The sequence below is a fragment of the Meles meles genome, chromosome 7, assembly GCF_922984935.1.
Source record: "Meles meles chromosome 7, mMelMel3.1 paternal haplotype, whole genome shotgun sequence".
Classification (NCBI taxonomy): Eukaryota; Metazoa; Chordata; class Mammalia; order Carnivora; family Mustelidae; genus Meles; species Meles meles.
The window spans coordinates 127,087,732-127,109,756 of NC_060072.1; the positions used below are offsets into that span (position 1 = coordinate 127,087,732).

The 22,025-nt window shown below is 37.8% G+C and overlaps 1 protein-coding gene across 1 annotated transcript in view; it reads right to left on the minus strand.

Annotated features, from left to right (window-relative positions):
- Positions 1 to 22,025, minus strand: part of CUBN (cubilin) — a 269,195-nt gene that overhangs the window by 236,371 nt on the left and 10,799 nt on the right. The window contains exons 7-17 of the mRNA XM_046012645.1: positions 20,291 to 20,417; positions 19,163 to 19,325; positions 16,582 to 16,713; positions 15,304 to 15,399; positions 13,155 to 13,273; positions 12,778 to 12,964; positions 11,525 to 11,637; positions 8,502 to 8,736; positions 3,538 to 3,719; positions 1,613 to 1,775; positions 680 to 867 (exon numbers count right to left, since the gene is read on the minus strand). Of these exons, the coding sequence (XP_045868601.1) occupies positions 680 to 867; positions 1,613 to 1,775; positions 3,538 to 3,719; positions 8,502 to 8,736; positions 11,525 to 11,637; positions 12,778 to 12,964; positions 13,155 to 13,273; positions 15,304 to 15,399; positions 16,582 to 16,713; positions 19,163 to 19,325; positions 20,291 to 20,417 (1,705 nt within the window). The remainder of the gene's footprint in view (positions 1 to 679; positions 868 to 1,612; positions 1,776 to 3,537; positions 3,720 to 8,501; positions 8,737 to 11,524; positions 11,638 to 12,777; positions 12,965 to 13,154; positions 13,274 to 15,303; positions 15,400 to 16,581; positions 16,714 to 19,162; positions 19,326 to 20,290; positions 20,418 to 22,025) is intronic.

The following is a 22,025-nucleotide window of genomic DNA, read 5'->3' on the forward strand; positions in this document are numbered from 1 at the left end:
CCAGGCCAGGCAAACAAAAGTGCCTTTTTGTTTCAGATATTCTTCACATTACAATCATTACACACACTTAAATCAGAGTTAAAATTTTTTGAAACAGAGCAAGCAGGCCTGATGAAAGGAAAAAGCCTACATTCTGAAACAAGGGTCACCCAATGCTTTACCTTAATTCTCTGCCACTGAATAGCTAGTTCACCTGGGCAAATCCTTTGACTTTTCTGGGATGAGTTTCCTGGACAATCTATGAAAACTATATCTTATTAGTAAATCTTATCAGTCTTTCCTATTTTCATTTACCTCAGTTATTAAGGATCAGTTTCATAGCTTGTAATTAGGCATTATTATGAGTTCCTAGTTTCAGCTTTCATTTTTGACCTTTACCATTTCATTACCAATCTCCTGTTTCACCATCTATAGATCTATTTTTGGCAAATTCTTTCATACTCTCTAGAACAGTTGTTCTCAGACTCTAGCCCGAGTCAGAATGACCCAGGAGAGGCAGAGGGCTTGTTAAAACACAGACTGCTGAGCACGCCCCTAGAGGTTCTGATGCAGTAGGTCTGGGATAGGGGACAGCACTGGATTTCTAACATCAGATCATCCAGGGGATCCATACACTGCTGGCTCTACAACCGCTACACTATAGAATACAAAAATGTTGATTAACATCATGAAAGGTTACCTCCATATAACTCTGGGAACAGACACTCTGGCCTTCCAGCTCCACATGGGTGAAGTTGATCTGTATTTGTTCTCCCACGGGCTGCGTTATAATATAGATGCACTGTCTGCTGTGAGTGAAAGGTCCAGACAAGTCAGAAGACAGAAGACCCTCTGGGTCTGTGTAGTTTCCTCCACAAGGCAGATCCGCTAAAGAGAACAGGGAAGACAAGGGAAAGGTCCTGTGAGTGGCCATTCCTGTGACTGTCAGGCATTAGACACAATCTTTAAAAACTGACACACATGCACACACAATCATATACCCATTTTATTCACCCTGTACAGGCCTATGTCTCTAATCATATTTTCAGTTTGATGTGTGTTTGTGGGACATCCATGTAGTGCCTAAAGAAATAGATCCAGACATGTGTGATCTAACTTCCCATCTAACATCCTCTTCTACATTTAGAATGTATCCTAAATACATTTAGGCTCTCCTTCATTCCAAAAAGATTTGGGGTAGCTTATATGTTACAAAATAAAATATAGGACTAGAAAAAGAAATCTAATTAAAGGAATAATGAACATAGAATAGCAGGGTGTGCTCAAGGGAAAGTTGACATGCACAGAAAGTGGGTAGAGACTCCACAGTCTACAGAAGGTTGGCTCTAGATTCAGCCTGAAGCCAGGGCAAATGAAGAAAGGGGGCCTGTGAAAAGATGTTCATGGTTACTTTTCCTGATATTGAAACCTGAAAGGTGTTTTTCCTGTGAATTCTCATCAGGGCCCAATGAGGTATTTAAGGATAAAAGTCCTAAAGTAAAAATCATAGGGTATTTTTATTGTTTGTCATTGGTTTGTTGGTTTGTTTTAAGGTGTCAATACAAGCTCTAAGCATAAGAAGATGGCACTGTCCTTCACATTCATATGCTCTCCCAATGATCAGGTCACTTACAGGCTGATGTTAAGTAGGTGACATGGAAGCCTTGGTCATTAATCTGGTTGTCAGAATGAAAATGAATTCTGGCAAAGGGACCTGTCGTCTGGAGTGGTGGGACAGAGAAAGTGGTGCAGAATTTCCCAAGAGCAGGGTCCTGATACAAAGGACCATCTCGAATCTAAAACAAAACAAAACGAAAGAATCATTAAGCACAAAATGGTCAGATTTTGACAAACCCCAGTCATTTTGTACATTAACTTCAAAAAAGCTGTGATTGGAACCTGATGGCTCTCAGAGGTTCTCCCATCACATGTATATCCAATACTCAGTTGGAGTTCACTAAAAGGTAGTCTCCTCCTCCCACCATTCTTAATACCTTATCTCTGTCTAAATTTTAATTCCAAGGCTAGATGTATAATTTGAAATTTTCTCATGAACCTTTCTCAATGTTTCCTTTCCTTAGTTTTTTCCCCCTAGATGTTGGTTTTGTAATGATAAATTCCTAGTGATTAAGAAGGAGGAAATGAACATATGCAAAGAAAATGGAAGAAAGAATACCAACAGTGTCAATTGATTCACAATTTGGTCTAGGTATTCAGAAGGGTCAGAGGTAGAAAGAAATGAAGTCAGGTTGACACAACATAGAGACACTTTAATGTGTTTTAGAAGTGCAATCCCAATAGTAACTGAGTACCGTGATAATGGCAATATGACCTGAGAAATCCTTTTTAATTGTTGGTTTTTAATCTCTTAAATAATCATGTTAACTCCTCTTAATTCTGTTGCAACTGAAAGTTCTGTACTACCTAGAACACCAAACAATGCTATTTTAACATGGCCAATTTGGTCCACTCAAATTACTTTTTCTATCGGCAGCAAAGTTCTGGGACAGCATTACTTTATTCCTATATTTAACTACTTCCTCGAAATATTGTTGAGAAATGAGAAGCATTTCCATATTATCAGAATGATTGATACTTTCTATTACACGTATATCCAGGAATTAATGTGGGAATGAAAAAAAAAGCCTCTAATTTTAATTTGATGGAAAATCCATGTTACTGTTAACATTTAAAAGATTATGTTGCTGAAATTTTTCAGGGAGAGGTAGATTTTTCCAGTCACTCCCAAAGGTTTTGAATCCATTACAACTGCTAAATTACTAATGACTTCAACTTGTGGAGATCCCTGTTTGACAGCCACACCTTTCTATCCTTTATGAATAATTCCATAGCACTCCATTCTTCTCTAATGGACTTAGAAAAGCTTATTGTCTTTTATCACTACGGCAAGGACTACTAAGATTTATGGAGACAAACTGACAGGAGCAACATAGTAACTCAATCTTCTCAATGATCTTTTCAGTCTACAAATGCAGAGCAGCATTTCTGATATACCCATAAGCTCACAGCCTCTTTTTTTCTTCTTCTGTATTTTAATCTTTTACTAATGTTAAACAGGAAGGGTGCAGACTGACTTCTCTTCTCCCAATGACAGTTATCAATATATTCTAAGCTCACACACTAGTAATCAATTTCAACACAATTGCTATTATTTTTCTTCACAGAGCACTGTAGTTAGCTTGTGAGATAATGGGTCAGTTACCCTAGACAACTGAAGTCTTGATTCTGCACTGGAAAAGATAACCATTACTGTTTCTTTTGTTAATTCTTCCATTCCCTCCTTAGGGGACTGGGCTTCCAGGACATAACATAGAACAGGAAGACAGTCTATTTCCCAGATTCAAACGAAACCCAGAAGAACCAACAAGCTGACACAATCAAGAATAAGGAATAACAAGACTTAAAACTTAAGCTGCCTATTGAAGAATATATCTAAGTAGTGCTAGAAAATTATAGTCATCCACAGGTATCACCAAACCATACTTCCCTCTGTTCCAATCAGGTCATGATATGTTCTATCCAAATATGATTGTTTACCTCGAGATAATCTTTGCTGCAATCATCATGGTGCTCCAGACTCAAGGTCCCAAAAGTAAATGTTATCAAGAGCCCAGGACTGGTTATTACTTTCCAGACACAATCTCTTCCTGGAGGATAATTTCCAGGATATCCCGGAGATTTAATCGAACCATAAGTACCCGTCAGTACACCTCCACACTCTAAAATAAGAGGAAAAAATAACTTTATATTGTATACAAGTTATAATTTATGTAGGGTTATCATAGTCCTTACTGCAAGAAGACAAGCTTTGTTGAAACAACTGTGTGCCATTTGGGATGCCCTCATAAATTAAACAAGGCTTTCATTTTTCCAGTTTGATACAGTTAAAAATCTAGGAATATTAGCTGATAAATAAATGAGTCACTCCTGCATTGCGCTCTGTGCTTATCAGCTATCACATGGTGATATGATTTTAAAATACAGTGCTGAACTGTCTGAGGGATGAGATGATAGACACTTCTTTTCACTTTGAAAGAGATTAACTTCTGTATAACTTTTTAAAAGTTCTGGTTCTTAAAAAGTTCTTCTTAACTCTTAAAAAGTTCTGGAACTTCTATTACCCCATGTCTTTCAACAAACCAGATTATTTTATACATTAGAATAGTCAAGTGCTATGTAGTTTTCATTTGAGAAGATTTTTTAACACTATGATATAATTAAATTCTTCATTTTATAAGTGAATAAAATCAAACGTCTATGGGTGGTTGAGCCACTTGCCTTGACCAGGAATGGAGTGAGGTAGAGGCGGGGCCAGGCTTTGTGACACCCACGCCACTACCACTTCATTAATTACCCCCTACCAACCCCTTAAAGTTGTATATCAGTGACTGAAGGAATCTTTCCTTTATTAATATTCACATTTATTTAACAAAGACTCTGTGATGGCTTATACGAAATAGTATCCAACATCACTCATCATCAGGGAAATACTATTCAAAACCACAGTGAGATACCACCTCACACCTGTCCCAATGGCTAAAATTAACTACACAAGAAACAACAGGTGCTGGTAAGGATTCAGAGAAAGTGGAATCCTCTTGCACTGTTGGTGGGAATGCAAACTAGTGTAGCCACTCTGGAAAATAATATGGAGGTTCCACAGAAAGTTAAACATAGAACTATCCTATAATCCAGCAATTGCATTACTAGTTATTTATCTAAAGGGTAAAAAAATACAGATTCAAAGGGGCACATGCCCCGATGTTTACAGCACCATTATCAACAATAGACAAACTATGGAGAGAGCCCAAATGTCCATCAACTGATGAATGGATAAAGAAAATGTGATATATATAAACAATGGAATATTACTCAGCCACCTAAAAGAATGAAATCTTGCCATTTGTGACGATGTGGCTAGAACTAGGTGTATTATGCTAATTGAAATAAGTCAGTCAGAAAAAGACAAATACCTAATGATTTCACTCATGTAGAATGTAAGAAAATAAATGAACATATGGGAAAGGGGAAAAAAGAGGGGAAAAAAAGGAGAGAGAGGGAACCATAAGACTCCTAACAAGAGAGTGGACTAAAGGTTGATGGAGAGAGGTGGGCAGGGGATACGACAGATGGTGATGGGGATTAAGGAGGGCACTTGTGATGAGCACTGGGTGTTGTATGTAAGTGATGAATTACTAAATTCTACTTCAGAAGTCAATACTGCACTGCATGTTAACCAACTAGAATTTAAATTAAAAATTTAAAATGAAATACTACTGTAAAGTTGAAAAACAAAGATGCTAAAGAAGAGTCTAGGCTGCAGTGAAAATAAATTAGAAAAAAAATAAAATAGATGACATTTCAGATATGCATGTTATACGATTTACACAGCTATGCAGGTTACTTAGACAAGTCTTGCTGCCAAGGCAAAAAGTGAAACAAATTAGTTACATGATTCTCACTGTTCCTAATAAGAAAATATCTGAGTTGTTCAGAGGAAGAAGGGTTGCCTAAAATTTAGTAGTTAAATTATTATACGGATAAAAATCACAATATCATAAGCAAAGTAAAATGTTAATGGTGAGCCGTGAAAAAAATTCAATACAAAGAATTAACATCTCTGATATATGAAGAGCTCCTAAAAAATAGAGACATCAAGAGCTCACTGGTAAAAATTCAAAAGTCCTCTATACTTGGAAAAGATTTTCAGTCTCACTCATAACAAGGGACATACAAATAAAAACTTTGCTGAGATACCATTTCTGGCCTCTCAGAATGATACATATCCAGAATACCGAAAACAAATGATCAGTATGATCAGTGGTACATGGAGAAGTAGGCACTCTCGTATATTGCTGATGGGAATACAAGGTAGTACAGCTCTTACAGAAGAGATTATGGCAATGTCTAGCAAAAATACAGACATTTACTTTTAGACCAAGTAATCACACTTTTAGAAATCTATTCCAAAGATACTGGCAAAAATGCAATAAGACAACTTCCCAAGGACTCTATTGCAATACAGTTTGGAATTCCAAAAGACTGGAAACAAGCTAAATGTTCATCAAGGAAGGGCTGACTGAATAGACAGTGAGTGAGATATCCATGTAATGCACACTATGATCTCATTATGGAGTAATCTCCAGGATATATCAAATGAAAAAGCAAACTAACAGCTGTGCATATTATATGCTACCATTTTTTTTAAATGGGGGAAACTTGATCATATGTGATTATCTGCTTATATTTTTTAAATGGAAGGGTAAATCAAAAACTAATAAAAATTGTTTCCTCTGGGAGAAGAAAGGAACAAGACAGAAGGGACAGGGATGAAGGTTAGATTTCTCTAAATTTATCATGAATTTTGATTTGGCTTTGGAAATATGAATATGTTTTACATAATTATAAAGTAAAATTCAATAAAAATGAAAAAGTGAAATCTTTAAAATCACAAACAAAATGAAACAAAATGAAATAACTGTTGAACTAACAGTTTAAAGACGGAGAAGAGAAATATTCCAAGATGCTTTAAAACACGGTAAAGTTCGAATACAGAGCTTGAGTGCAACATATATTAAGTACAAAAAGAATAGCCAAGGAATACTAAATGGCTTTCAGTTATCATATTATTAGTAAAAATATTGATATTGTTATTTTGACAATTCATACAGTAGGATTAAGTACACAGGTAATATGTTAATGTCACTAGGAACCAGGATTTTTCAAAGTGAGAAGTATAAATATAAAATTAAAAACCTTTAATTGCAATATGCAAATATATTGGAAGATCATGAAGAATACATGATACGCTTTTTCCTTAAAACTAATAAAAATAGGGGCACCTGGGTGCCTTAGTTGGTTGAGTGTCTGACTCTTAATTTCAGCTCAGGTCTTTTTTTTTTTTTTTTTCAAGATTTTATTTTATTTATTTGACAGATAGAGATCACAACTAGGGAGAGAGGCAGGCAGAGAGAGAGAGAGAGAGAGGAGGAAGCAGACTCCCTGCCAAGCAGAGAGCCCGATGCGGGGCTCGATCCCAGGACCCTGGGATCATGACCTGAGCGAAAGGCAGAGGCTTTAACCCACTGAGCCACCCAGGCGCCCCTCAGCTCAGGTCTTGATTTCAGGGTTGTGAGTTTGAGCCCCACACTGGGTTCCACACTGGCTATGGAGTCTACTTAAAAAGTAGTAATATTTTGGGGGCACCTTGTCTGGAACAATCTTTTTCTTTTGCTAATAGTTTCTTGCCCTATTCTTCTTCCTATAAAAACTTCTCATTTCATACAACTCCTCAGGGCTCCCCTCTGTTTGCTAGATGGGATGATGCCCCATTCATGTACTATTTAATAAACCCAATTAGATCTTCAAATTTATTCCATTAAATTTTGTTTCTTAACAAAGAAAAACACTTTTTGCTCACAGATAACATAACTGAGTATGTAGAGAAATCCAAAAGAATCCACCGAAAAAGCTGTTAGAATTGATTAATGATTTTAGCAACGTGACTGGATTCAAAATCAAATATTTTTTAAAAATATGTCATATTTCTATATATGACAACACATAAAACATAAAATTGACATTTTAGAAAAATAATATCATCTTATATAGTATAAAATATTAAATTTCTAGAAAAAACCAACAACATATGTGGAATAAACACTGGAATCTATAAATCACTGCTAAGATAAATTAAAAGGAGCTAAATAAATACGGAGATAGTCCATGTTCATAGAGTGACAGGGCTAATATTTTTAAGAAGTCATTCCTTCCCAAGTTAACTATAGATTCAAGACAATGCCAACAAAATCCCAGCAGATTTTGGGGGAAGATTAACAAATTGATTCTAAAACTTATAGGAAAATATAAAGGATCTAGCATATTTTAAAAGAACCAAGTTACAGGACTTACACAATCAGATTTCAAGCTTGAGTAGTTAGTTAAGCCAATGTGGCACAAGGACAGATAATAGGCCAACAGAAAAGCTGAGAAATTCCAGAAATAGATGCACAGATTTATTTATGAATGAATTGGAGGTTCAGTGCTGTTCTATCTGCTTTTTTACCTGTTTAAAAATTGCACGGTAAAAAGCTAAAAAAAAAAAAAAAATAGAGCCCCCAAAGACAAAATAACAACAGAAAGAACAAATTATCAAATGGTCATTAAGATAAGGAATACTAAGGAAGGAACGACAATGTCTTCAAGAACATTGCTGTAGTAAGTTACTAGTAGAGTTTAGAAGAATGCTGTTTGGTCATTTCATAAGGGACCCATTAAGACTCATGGTTTTTCATCTTCCTTATTTATCCAAATTTCGTCATCTCTAAACACAAAATGGAATTCCAACTCATTTTAGATTTATTTGATTTTGAAAGGATTATAAAAGTATGATATAATCCCTAGATATCAAGACATTTAATGTTATCAACAAGTCTAACAGTAATGAAGAAAACTTAATAATCTCGAGAATTTGCTTGATTTTTCTTCATGTTCACACATACCTGGTTGCTGCGTTTCCCATCTTATTGTAAAGCCCCTCTCACTTCTGAAATGATCAGAATGGAGATGAAAATGGAGGGCATTGTCACTACTGAGGAAGTCATGAGGGAGATCAGAGCCACAGAATCTTCCAAGCTGGAGTGCCGCAGAGGACTCTCCATCGTGAATCTGAAGAAACTCGTGTGGACAATTGCTCACTGATTCTAACCGGAAAAAAGTGAAAGTGATACGCAGCACCTAAAAATGTAAAGGTCACAATGTATTGTTTTTCATTTCCATATTAATTCTAAAGAATTTCTCCCACTATTTAGGAAGCATTCATATTAAGTCACCTTTCAAGAGAAATACCTGTAATTTCCCAATTATCCACAAATACATATGACAAGTCTACAAATTCAATAACTTGTGTTAAAAATTGCTTGGGCTCCAGCTAATATAAAAATATATAAAAAATCTTAATGGAATAGATTTTTAACAACTTTACTGAGGTGTAATTGGTATACAAAGAACTGTACAAACTAAACATGTATGATTTGATGAGTTCTTGGACATACTGCCAACACCTGTGATGCCCTCACCACCATCAATGTAATAGACATATCCAACACTTCCCAGAGCTTCCTTGTGTCTCTCTTTATTTTTTTTCTTTTAGTGGTAAGAGCACAACAGGAGCTCCATTGTCTTAACAACTGTTGAAGTGCACCATACCTTATTGCTAACCACATGTACAGTGTTATACATCAGATCTCTAGAGCTTACACCCCTTATGTAACTGAAACTTTATACCCATTGAGTTGTTACTGAATGGATTAATGAAATATATTTACCAAGATTTTATTAAACTGTGAAGTCCACTAAATAAAGGCCCTTCAAATGGATAGCTGACAATGCTTCCACATCAGTAAAACACATTGGGCATTTGAAAAATCTACCTCGAATTAAATGTAACTGACTAATATTACCATTCACAAGAAGTTATATCCTGGCCACCTGAATACCCACAAATGTTTACTGACTGCCTCACCCCGACCAGGGACTGATTCCTGAGGGTTCTCTGTACTTCTCAACAAGATACTAACAGACTGACAACCTTAGGTATAGACTGAGTGTGTGTGTGTGTGTGTGTGTGTGTGTGTGTGTGTGTGTGTGTATAAGGTCAGCAAGACCTCAGTGGTTGGAAGTCATTAAGAGATGAGTAATACCAAGAGTGGAAGATAGGGAAAAAATAATCTGAAGGATTCTGAGCATACAGGTAGAAGAGAATAAACACAAAATAAACACAAAAATACATTTCCAAGTTAAAATGTTAGAATGTAAAAACTTAAATATAATAATATAATTAATAAATAAAAAAGATTTTGTATGGATAACATCACTTAAAAGAGCCAGACTGTTGGATTTGATTCTCATTATGATCTAAAAACCACAACAGCATTTAGCTAATGAGAAAGGATATCAGGATATTTTTGAAATTCTATATTAGGATAGTTTTAAGATTTGTTATCTAACATTACTTCATTTTTGTCCTTGAAGTAATTTCAATAAAAATCAAATAAGTATTCATGAATAGAACTACCCTGATTTCTATAAAATTCCTATAAAATACTATATTATGTAAATTGTGGAAATCAGAAGATGCAAAATCACAATAATCAAGAAAAACATCATGTTTTTTTTATAAATCAATAATAAAAATATTAAAATTTTTTCACAAAATGACTTTTCTTGAAAGAAAAATGTTTTCAATGCCAGGAAATAGAATTCATGAACACTTAATGGGAGGAAGGAAATTCACATAACATACCCACTGGGAAATCAATTTTGGAGTTTATGCTATTGTGGGGCCAACAGGCCCCAAAGAATCCTCCCATCTCAAGGGAAAAACTGTGTGGTGACCATTGTACAATGACCCCTGTAACATTAGTTTGCTGGAAAAAGTTCACAGAATTTCAAGGGAAAACCTTATCTATTCAGACATACAAACTTCATTTTAATGAGTCTAGGAGTTGGCTGAGAAATAAATAAAAGAAATAAAATTTGGAAAAGTCTGAGTAATGAATGCTGGGGATAAAAGCACTAAAAACCTCAGGGTCAGATCTTAATTTGAAAAGTGTTCATGCAGCCATTCAGAGTCACTGGGGTCGAAAGGCCTGCGCTTGGGTCAGGGCATACCACTTACAAACCATGTGACCTTGGACAAATCCCTCAGCTGCTCCAGGCTCCCTTTCCACAAACTTAAAATGATAATAATAATTCTTATCTTTTAGGGTAGGGTTACAAGAGTTAAAATAAAATGACACTATGTATGTAAAGGAGTTAGCAGCACAATGGCACAGAGAGGACTCTGACAAGAAAACCATCTTCATAGTTATCCCCATTTTGCATAATAATTAACAAAACACTGAGGGGTCATCTTCAAACAGGACTCTCTCAGGAACAACATGACTTTACAAATTCCAGGCTTGCAGCAGGCCAATCCCTGCAGAGAATTATTCCTACTGAACAAAACGTGGAGTTTGCAATCAGACAAACACGACTTTGAAATCCAACTGCTCTAATTACCAGTTAAAAAGTGTTTTTAAGGGGCGCCTGGGTGGCTCAGTGGGTTAAAGCCTCTGCCTTCCGCTCAGGTCATGATCCCAGGGTCCTGGAATTGAGCCCCGCATTGGGCTCTCTGCTCCGTGGGGAGCCTGCTTCCTCCTCTCTCTCTGCCTGCCTCTCTGCCTAGTTGTGATTTCTCTCTGTCAAATAAATAAAATATATTTTTAAAGTGTTTTTTAAAAAAGACTTAGCTTCTCTTAGTTTCCATTATCTTTACTGTAACATGAGGACACTATCACCTATTTCAAAGAGTTAGTACGATGTTTGAGAAAGGTGCACAAAATATCTAGCCCAAAGCTTGACACCTAGCAGGCCCTCAATATATAATGGTTGGATTAGCACCATATGTATTTTATGTAATATGTACTCATATTGCATATTCATGTATACAGATCCACGTTTGGGCAGGAGATACTGCATTTACCTTTCCTTCTTCAGTTCGGATAACCCAGAAGCAGTTGACATCATGTACGTAACCAACGTTAGGGCCCGCATAGCTGAAACTTCCATTCATCCCTGAGAGGGACCCTCCACAAACTGCCAAGAGAAAGAAGATGATTTCTGCTTTACAGCGACTCTGAAAAGGAAGAGTCTAGGCAGCTTTAACACTGCTGATGAAATATTGGAGAAGTCAACTATTTAACGCTGGAGACAAATGCCCTGCCATTCTTTCTTCTCCCTGTTCCCCTTCTCCTTGGACACCCACCTAAGTCCCACCGGTTGTTGGAAGTCCACTTGGTATTTCCTTATGACCACCACGAGCCTCCCCTACCTCATTTTGTTCTCCCTGGCTCCCATTCTCTCTGTCTCCATGTCTTGTTCCAACCTTCAGTTCTTATCTCCTTTCTGTCATTTTGTATTAGACTCATCTCCTCAACCAGAAGATACACAGATAATATGTGTTGATAGTATTTTATGCTTATGTCTTCATAGCATCTCCCAGCGTCCTCAACACACAGTAAAGTCTCAGTAAATGTGCTGATTCTGAACCAAGAGTTATACAGGGGGTTGGAGTAGTCAGAAGAGGCTTGATGAAGGAGATTGAGGCTTGAGGGTGAAGTACTCCTGAGGGACAGATACATTCGGATGCAAAGCAAAGGAGATTTAGAGATATCTGAGGAGAAAAATATCCCAAATAAAGGAACACAGCAAGGTGGTACATGGGATCAAGTGATAAGAAAAGACGTCTGGCTTGGAAAGGGAATATTATTAGGGAACTAGTGAAAAACAAGGTTAATTGGATGGGGTAAGTCCTGGTTATAGAGAATAATTGGAAAACAGTCCCAATCTTTATTTAACTGGTAGGCAATGGGGAATGACTGTGTTTTCTAGAGTAGGAGACTGACATGATTTGGTGCAATGTTACAGGAAATGAAACGGCTGCTGTAGAGAAAACTCTCCCTAAAGAACTATATTACCTTAGCACATTTTGTTTTCAGGACAGACATAATAAAAATGGCAAATACTAATTTAATTCTTCCTTTGAAAGAAGGTTCTTCTGGCTACACCCGAGATAAATATTTACCTTGTAAATTCTAAACTACCGCTGCAAGGGAAGGCTTAGTTGTAAGCACTTGAACCACATGACAAGAAAGTAGAAGAATCTGAAGCAGGACTCATTAAGGGATGATCCTTCCATGCTGTGAGCATCTGTGAGCAAAGGAATGCTGAGCGTACCTTGCTGGGGAATCTGACAGAGGAGTCCAGTCCAGGAACGTGTGCATTCACAGCTGAAAGCATTAACACCATCCACACAAGTTCCCCCATTCAAGCAGGGGTTGCTCAGACACTCGTTTATATTTTCTGTACAGTTGATGCCAGCCCAACCTGATTCACACTTACAAAGATAACTGGAGACTGTTTCCTAAGGAAAGAAAAACATAGCGCCATAAAACATGAATAGACAATAAACATGAGTCAACTCAAATAACAAAGAAAATTAGTGTTAAATGATGTACGTAGCAGGTGTTGAGGCATGAACATCTTCTGGTAGCGTAACTTGCAATGATTCTTTAAAATGGTAATTGCTAAGGAAGGAAGAATAAAGGACTCACAATGCACTGTCCATTTAAACAGGGGTGGCTCTGGCAAATGTTACTGAGTTGCACACATCCATTTGGCCCATAACCATTTCCAGTATACCCGGGGAGACAAGTGCAGAGAGGTAAGGAACCTGTTCAGAAATCAAAATGGAAGTATAAATACAGAGCTCCTTGATTCAAACCCAGTAACAAAACTCAGGCTCTGTTGTCTAGATAAGAAAATGACAGAGTCAAGTCTGCCTATCTCTCGGGGCAGAAACACCAGGCATGAAGAGAAAATAATAGAATCTTTTTCTAATTTTTATCTTAAAAAAATAAGAAAGGCATTATGCGTTCCCAATACTTTATATACAAATTGGCACCGGTACGGTCAGTCCATTTGTCATAGTTCTAAGTTGTGGACAAGTGTGAGGTACACCAAGGGAAAGGGGAGTTTCTCATGGAGGGGTTGACAGCAGAAAAGGGTATTCTCATGAAGATGGTATCTGTTGCAAACACTGTACCGATATTGACTATAAATAGGTACTATTTTAATCCCCATTTATAGGTGAGGATAAAGCACAGAAAGATTAAATGCCTTGACAAAGGCCATGCAGCTAGAATATGGTGGAAGCAAGGAGAAAACAAAAATCCAAGCAATCCATGCTCCTAACTACTTTGGTATGCTGTTAATTATTTGAAAAACATTTAATAGTCACAGCACACACACACACACACACATATATATATATATAAATTATCTCTATATTTCATACATATACATATTTACACATATGTATTTCTTACAAGTAGATATATTACATCAGTAAAAATAAAAGTGGCATTTGGAAATAGCAAGAGATACAATATGTTATTCAATAAATGAAGTTGGAGCCATGCATTTGAGCAAAAATATCAAGCAATATTTGATGCCAAAAGATCAAAGATCTTAATGTTAAAAATAAATGAAAGTACAAAAGAGCAAGCAATTGAGTTCTATAGGAAAGGCCTAATTCCAAGAGGAGACAATCCTATAAGAAAAGATTTATCTCTTTGACTACATAGAAATTTTAAACTTCCAAATAGAAAATACCACCACAAAACTAAAATAAAAACAATGTGCCAGGGGAAATACATGTAAAACATTATACAGGTAATGAGATAATATCCTTAGCACACATAGTGAAATTTTATAAATCAATGAGAAAGCAGATGAACAAAGGACATGAACAAATAGAAAAAAAAAGTCAATAAATATGTAAAAAGTATTAATTACTGGGGTGTCTGGGTGGCTTAGGCAGTTAAGCATCTGCCTTCAGCTCAGGTCATGATCCCAGAGTCCTGGGATCCAGCCCAACCCACATTGGGCTCCCTGCTCCGTGGGGAGTCTACTCCCTCTCGCTCTGCCTCTCTCCCTTTGTTGCGCTCTCTGTGTCAAATAAATAAAATCTTTAAAAATAAAATAAAGTATTAACTATTAGTGTTCAAAAATGAATTTTGATATGGTCAAAATTAAAATAATGGGAAAGCAATTTTTGCCTATAAAATTGACCAAAATGAAAAATAACAATAGTATCCATTATTGTGAAGGGTGGGATACATGTATACTTTCATGCACTGTTGGTTAGTATAAATTGATACATTTCTGGGAGAAAATTTAGCAATACATATTTTTTAAATTATAGGAGGTGAAACTTCTCTTACACAGCATTGCAGACACTGTTGGCTATCGCCCTAAATCTAGTTTTCCATTCTTTAGTAGTGAATTATTTATTTTAACTGGGGGCACAAGCACCTGAAATAAACTACATCTCCCAGCCTCCCTTGCAGACAGTTGACCTTGCAGGTCTCAATCCTGGCCAATGGCATAGAAAAGAAAGAGTTTTTTAAAAGGACTTGACAGGTGATCCTTCTCCTTTTCTCCTTGCCATTTTCTCAAATACAGTCAAAAATTAATTAGCTGGCTCGATTATCTTGGTAAATAATCACCGGGTTCGGCCAGACCAGAGAAGAGCACAGTCTGTCACATTAAAAAATCCAATGTATAGTTTTAAAACAAGGATTACGTTTTGGTTTGAAAATCAAAATAAGAATTTTGAAGGTAGGGGATTTTGTTTTTAAAATGTTGATTTGTTTTAGAGGGTCCTATTAAGATACCCCAAACCAGAGGGAGAGTCATCACCGAGAACTGAGGAGCATGACGCGTCCGGGTGGCAACCTCCATTATTGATGGAGCAGATGTCAATGGGTGTGCACACTCTTCCATCACCTTGGTACCCTGACGACAGCAAGAGCAGGGCATAACACACAACATTAAGAATACTGAAGAATCCCAATCTCAGAACCAGGCCAACCAGAGATCTTCTATCGTCAGAACAAAAAAGCTAAATATGAAGTCACATACACATGGGAAAAAACAAACCTTTACAGATTGTAAAACAGCCTGTGGAGATAATGCAGAATACATCATACATGTACATCATAGACAAATTTCCATTATTAAGAAGAAAGGACAAATAAGAATTGGGGACCTGATTGCACAAACAATGTTCTGGGTTGTTTCTCCTGACTAAAATAAAAAATAAAAATAAAAAGATCCATGAAACGACTGGTAGACTTAGAAAGTGCTGATAGTAAGCAATTTGACATTTTCTAATTGCAGTGACTTTAATGATCTGAGAATTAAATAGTCCAAAGTCCAAAATACTACTGTTTCACATTAATAAAACATACAGGGTTTCAATATATCCCTTAGAGCTCCCCAAACTTCTTGGGTAGTCACTCGCTCAGTTTAGATCACAGGATAGCCATAATGACTTCTTTCCAGAAGAGAAAGGAAAATAACATGCATCATATGCTTACTAGTCAGTCTGAGTCTGTTGTTATTTAGCAAACTTTGTATGTAAAACATCTCATGACTTCACTGTATCAATAAATTATTTGTGGGAACAATGGGGCTGCAGGTCTGTATCCACAGAGAAAATGTTTCAAATTCTGCATTATCTCCACAGGCTGTTTCACAATTTGTAAAGGTTTGTTGTTTCCCAGTGATATTAAAAAATTTTTTATTGCTTTTCATAATATAGCTTGAACTAACATGCCCTGAATCCATATGCTAAATAAAACTTTCCACACTACTCAGTATATCTCCTTAGACAGAGTCATATTTAAAATAGAGCATAAGCAGGACACATGGGTGGCTCAGTCAGTTAAGCTCCCGACTCTTGGTTTCAGCTCAGGCTAAGATCTCAGGGTTGTAAGATTGAGCCCCACATTGTGTTCAGCACTGGGTGTGGAGCCTGCTGAAGATTCTCTCTGTCCCTCTTCCTCTACCCCTCACTCCTCCTCCCTCCTCTCTCTCTCCCTCTCTAAAAAAATAAAATAAAAAAGATGGAGCACAAGACCCTGTTCCCAAATGTATGTTTTGCCTATAATGGTGTCAGGAAACCTGGTGTAGCACCTGGTGGGCAGGCTTGACAGTGGTAAGACCCCAATGTATTCACACAGGTGACAGGTGGAACCACAGAACAGCCGCCATTATTGATCTCACATTCATTGATATCTTGGCAACTGTATCCATTTCCTTGCCAGCCTAGAAAGATTAGAAGATTTGTTATCAACAAGTTATCAACAAAGACATAGACAAGTTATCAACAAAGAAATGCAAATCGTCAAAGATACATAAAGACCCACTTTGCTTGAAGAAACTATAGATTAAAATGAGGTAGACTCTACCTCTCAGGTTGGCAAAAATGGTTTTACATTCTTAAAAACAAATTCTGGCAAAGAGGTGGGCAAATGAGGTATTCTTATATGCTTTTAGTCAGAAGTTAAATTAATAAAATCTGTTTGGAAATAGATTTAGAGGTATTCATTTAATTCAATTTTAAAAATATATTTTTATATTATATATATTTATATTATATATTTTATTATATATGTTATATATTATATAAAATATATTTAATATATTTTATATTATATATATAAATATATGTTATATTTATATATATTACCATTCAATTTTAAAAATATATACCTTTGGCTAACAACTCCACTTCTTAAAACTTTTCTGCAGTGATAAAACTGCCAGTCTCTATAGATATAGGTAAGCAGATGTCTACGGCAGAGTTGTTTAATGGGGGGGATCCCTCAGTGATCACTAGCGGCATAGCTGAATTTATTACAACTCATCTATACCACTGAATACAAAAAGCTACTTTTAATGACACACACATATTAAAAAATTTTCCCAAATACACTTACTAATATATAATAATAACTGTATAATAATATTAATAACTAATAATATAAATTTTTAGAATAATATGCAGAGTTTGACTCCAATTTGGGGAAATAATTTTTTTAAACCTGCCTATGTGTCTATGTGTTTGTATGAGGAAAGGAAAAGGAAGAAGAAGAGAGAACAACTGTTAATAGTGTTCTCGTTAGGAGGACAAGATTGAAGGTGAAGAAAGAATGTCCTTTTCCTCTAGATATTTCTGTTTAAATTAACTGTTACAGTGAGTATTATTACTCTTATAATTCAAATGACTAAAATTATAAGAATGTTTAAAAACTTCTATATTTTAAAAAATATTTCTTTTCCTTGATCTAAGTGGAGTCCCCTTCTAAAAATCTACTTGTGAAAATTATCGTATTTATAGGTGAAGAATGCACAGAAGAGAGTTGGAAGGAAACATGCCCTAATGTCAAAGGTGGTCCTCTGAGTGATAAGACTACAGGCATTTCTCTGTTATTTTATTTTCATATTTTTATACTTTCTTTATATTTTATAAGCAGCATGTATTATTTTGACATGCAGAAAAAAAATAACATGATTAACAGGAAAACACAAAGTTTTGTTTCTCTTTTTTTTCCTCCAATGATTAGTAAAAGAATCCTATAGTTAATATAATTTATTTTTCTGATTTCTAGTTTTTAAAGACTGTCACTGGCAAATTACCTTCAAGAATGTGGTTATTTGCAAATTTTATTTGCCCCTGAGAACTGAGAGGGGAAAAAAGTCTTTACATGTTTTTTCAATTTCTTCCTCACTACATAAAATCTAAGCAGGTAACACAAAGAAAGTCACTAAACCAAAAGTCACTAGATGAAGCAACAGGTGTGTGGGTTCTTGATGAGACAGATCAATGAAGAATTCAGCAGCCCCGCTCAGATCCACAGTCAGGCAGACCTAGGTTTGCCTCCTGACTGCTTATAAGCTATGTGATCGTGGCCAAGTTATTTACCTTCTCCAAACCTCATAGTCTTATATTTTAAAGTGGGGATAAAACTAATTCCTAACATTTCCTGATTTTGTCATAGTTGCAAGAATTAAAAATTGCCTGGCACAGTGTCTCGATGAAGTTTCCAAAAAATAATTCTATTCTTATATGCTCCACCTTCTGACAACACACAAGGAGTGCCAAGGGGCCTTGTAGACTCTCTGAGGTCTGCTTAATTGCTCACCCGTGCACCCGGCACAGTGCTTTGCTCACACTCCATGCTCTACAGATACGCATTGATTGGATGATGACAATCTCCTACAGTGAGACATGAAGCACAGACTCAAACCCAGGCAGCCTTGGAGCCCAGAGTCTACATTTTCAGTGACTCCGCATGTGACCTGACCTAGAGATTCGGTCTCTGTGGGTCTGAGATGAAACCAGACATCCTTATTTACAGCAAGACCATAGGGTCTCCCAGTGACACACCCCGGTGAGGACTGGACTCTAGCAGTGACACTAAGAGGTGAAGTCATCTGCCCAAGTTTGCAAACATCTGGCTAGTAAGGGAGGTGGGGCTAGAATGGGTCCCAGTCAGCTGCCACCACAGCAAGCAGGTGCTAGACCCTGTGCCCCACATTTGGCTCAGACCCTCTGATTTCTGTGACTGAATTATTACAGCAGAAAGATGGGCCCGCGGTGGGCATTAGTGAAACAGGACATGTTTCCTGAGAATGGTTTTCTTAGCTTTTCACAGTGGAAGACAAGTTGTTCCTGCACCTTGCCTGGCAGGGCGTGGACGAGCCCCCATACCTGTCGGGCAGGCCCCGCAGTAGAAAGAGCCTGGTGTGTTGAAGCACGGTGCGAGGGCTGAGCACGGCGCCTGTGGGAGGCTGCACTCATCTATGTCCAGCACGCAGGCCAAGCTGTTCAGCGGGGACGTCCACCCTGCATCACAGATGCAGCTGTATTGGGGCTGGCAGAACGACAAGAGTCAAGGCAATCAAGAAAATGAGCACGAAAAGCCTTTGAAAATCTCACCAAGCCCCCAACTGTTGATCCTCTAGCATTCGTTTCCATATGGCTGATGGAGTGGCTTCTCTTTTTCTTCCCGTATGATTAAGCATTTAGACCCGACCATGCAAAAAGAGAAACATCTTTACTTCAGAGTAAGGAAAACCTATAATTTGCCCCCAAAGATTCCAGGGAAAGTGCAACCACAATCAAGAACTGTAAGTCAATATAATTAAAGTCAATGCACTCAGCCTGCTGTGTTTTTAGAAGGGAAAAACACTCATGGAGGCACAGACCTTGGAAAATCCATTCTGTTTTTTTCCTTTTCGAAGGTCTCCTTTCCCCTCCCACCCACTCCCTCCTCCCACCATCACTGGAAGGGAACCATTTTCCATCACATGGGTAGAAAAAAAAAGCAAAAAAAACAAAACCAGAACTAAAAATAAAGACCCAAAGGTCTCATACAAGGCCAAGCAGTCCAGTGTTGGGCGATCTTGAAGGTCAGGAGTCAAGGTTGCCAGGAAGATGGCCCAGATCCAGAGCACAGGGAGGTGGCTCGGGGTCTGCAGGGCCAGAAACAATCCAGACGCCTTAGAAGGGCATGTTGCCGGCAAGAATGGGCCTTTGGTGTTCCCATGTCTCGTCACTGTTACAACTCACAAGGCCACGAGGTCACATTTCATGGACAGATTTATGAAGGAATAATAAAAATGGTAGTAATTTCTATAATGCTATCACCTCTGGGCCCAGTTTTCTGTTTATTTATGGATAACTCTCATCTCTTTCCTCACCCGTGCCCTGCTTTAGAGCAGGAAGTGACTTCGTCTTTGCAGCTCTGCCAGAGCTGGGCTCATACACAGACATGCGGGAGGAGGAACGAATAACCATACTCCCTCTGAGGAGTCCCACCTTCTGGGAGGGACTCACCTGGCCAACCTGCACGCGGACTCGGTCCTCACAGACGCCGTGGACGCAGAGCTCCTTGGAGCCCCCTTCACAGTCATCGTATTTGGATGCACACTGGGGGCCGTGTGTCTCAGGTGAGCAGAGACAGCTGTTGGTTACACAAGAGCATAAGGTCAGGGCAAGTGCCTGTTTCTTTGCATCAGTTAAGAAAATAATAATTCCAACTGTCTGTCAATGACGTTCATCTGGAATCATAAATCAGAAAACCAGATTTATTGGCTGCAGTCTTGGAAGAAAATCGCTCAAGCAGTGGACTGAGTAAATGTGTTACCTCTCAAATGCAGTCTGAGAGGGGCACAGCTTACTATCTGGGCACGACTACCACCATAAATTCTTCTGGTATCAGGTCATCAAACAGCACTTTCAAAGGTCAGACATCCATAAACTAAAGGGGATGGAGTTCATTCGGGATGGTAACAGGAGAGATCAAGTCCATTCATCATCCCTCTGAACGGGCCCACCGGTAAGCACTGGTGACCTTGACTGAGCTGGCACATTCCCAAATGTTCCCTGGAATTGTATAACCCCATAGGCAATGGTATAGCCACATCTCAGGAAATATGATAATTATTATCATATTACAAAGGGCACTACTTCTATCCATAAGAGATGCAGTTAACATAGTAACATTTCTTTCATAGCCACATTTTCACTCACAAATGCAATTCTACATAATACCCAAGCTCGTGGTGGGTATTTTGTTATGAGAAAATTTCAGTTCAATAATAACCAGATGAGCAAAGTTGTTTTAAACTATTGCAATCCTTGGAACTGCTGAGTTAGTATTCTATTTGTGCTGCAGCTTCCGAGGGGATGGGGAAGGTATGAGAATAGCGAGCTGGGGCGTGGAAGGAGGTGCAGGGGTCACAGAGCCTAAGCTTATTCATTTTCACATGTTTGAGCACTTCTGCTGGAGGGGAGAGCCAGACCCAGAAGTCACCATTTGCCTGCCATGAGCAGTGCTGGCCCTCACAGAAGCAGCTGTCCACCGGGGTCAAGGGTCAGAGACAGGAACAAGGAGGATCTGCATGGCTAGGAACTTTCTGAGTTGTGGAAAGGGCCCATTCTATAAGGTAAAGGAGCTCATCTCATGTCAGAAGAGGAATGCAAATGTGAGACTGATAGCGTGGGAGAAGAGAGTCTGGCTTGTCTGAGAAGGAGCAAGAGCCATGCTCTAGGCATGGAACTGGGCGTACCCACGGAGGGCCCCGGAAACAACCACCGGGGTGGCACCTTTCTGTGGGTTCTAAGGAAGAAGAGATCACTGAGTATGGCCAGAGATGTAGGAAGAAGTGCCTATCATTCAGGCACTTACACGTAGAGCTGCCAGACATTGGAAAATGAAGACACAGGATACCCAGTTACATTGGAATTTCAGATAAACGAATACTTTTTTGGTTTAATTATGTCTTGGTACGATTTTTAACACCAATATATAATTGCGTAAAATCTGTTTGTTCATAAATTACATACATGATCATTCCAAGGTTGCCTTTCTCATGAAGACAAGGTCATAGGCTAATGGCAACAGATGATGAAACTTAAAAAAAAAAATCAATTATTCATTCCCTACCCATAATTATTTATCTTCTTCTCATCTCTCTCTTTCCATACTCTCCCTCTCATACCCTTGTCCCTTTTCTCTTTACTCTGCCATCCTGATGAAGAATATTCTTTTAGGATATTTCATTAAACT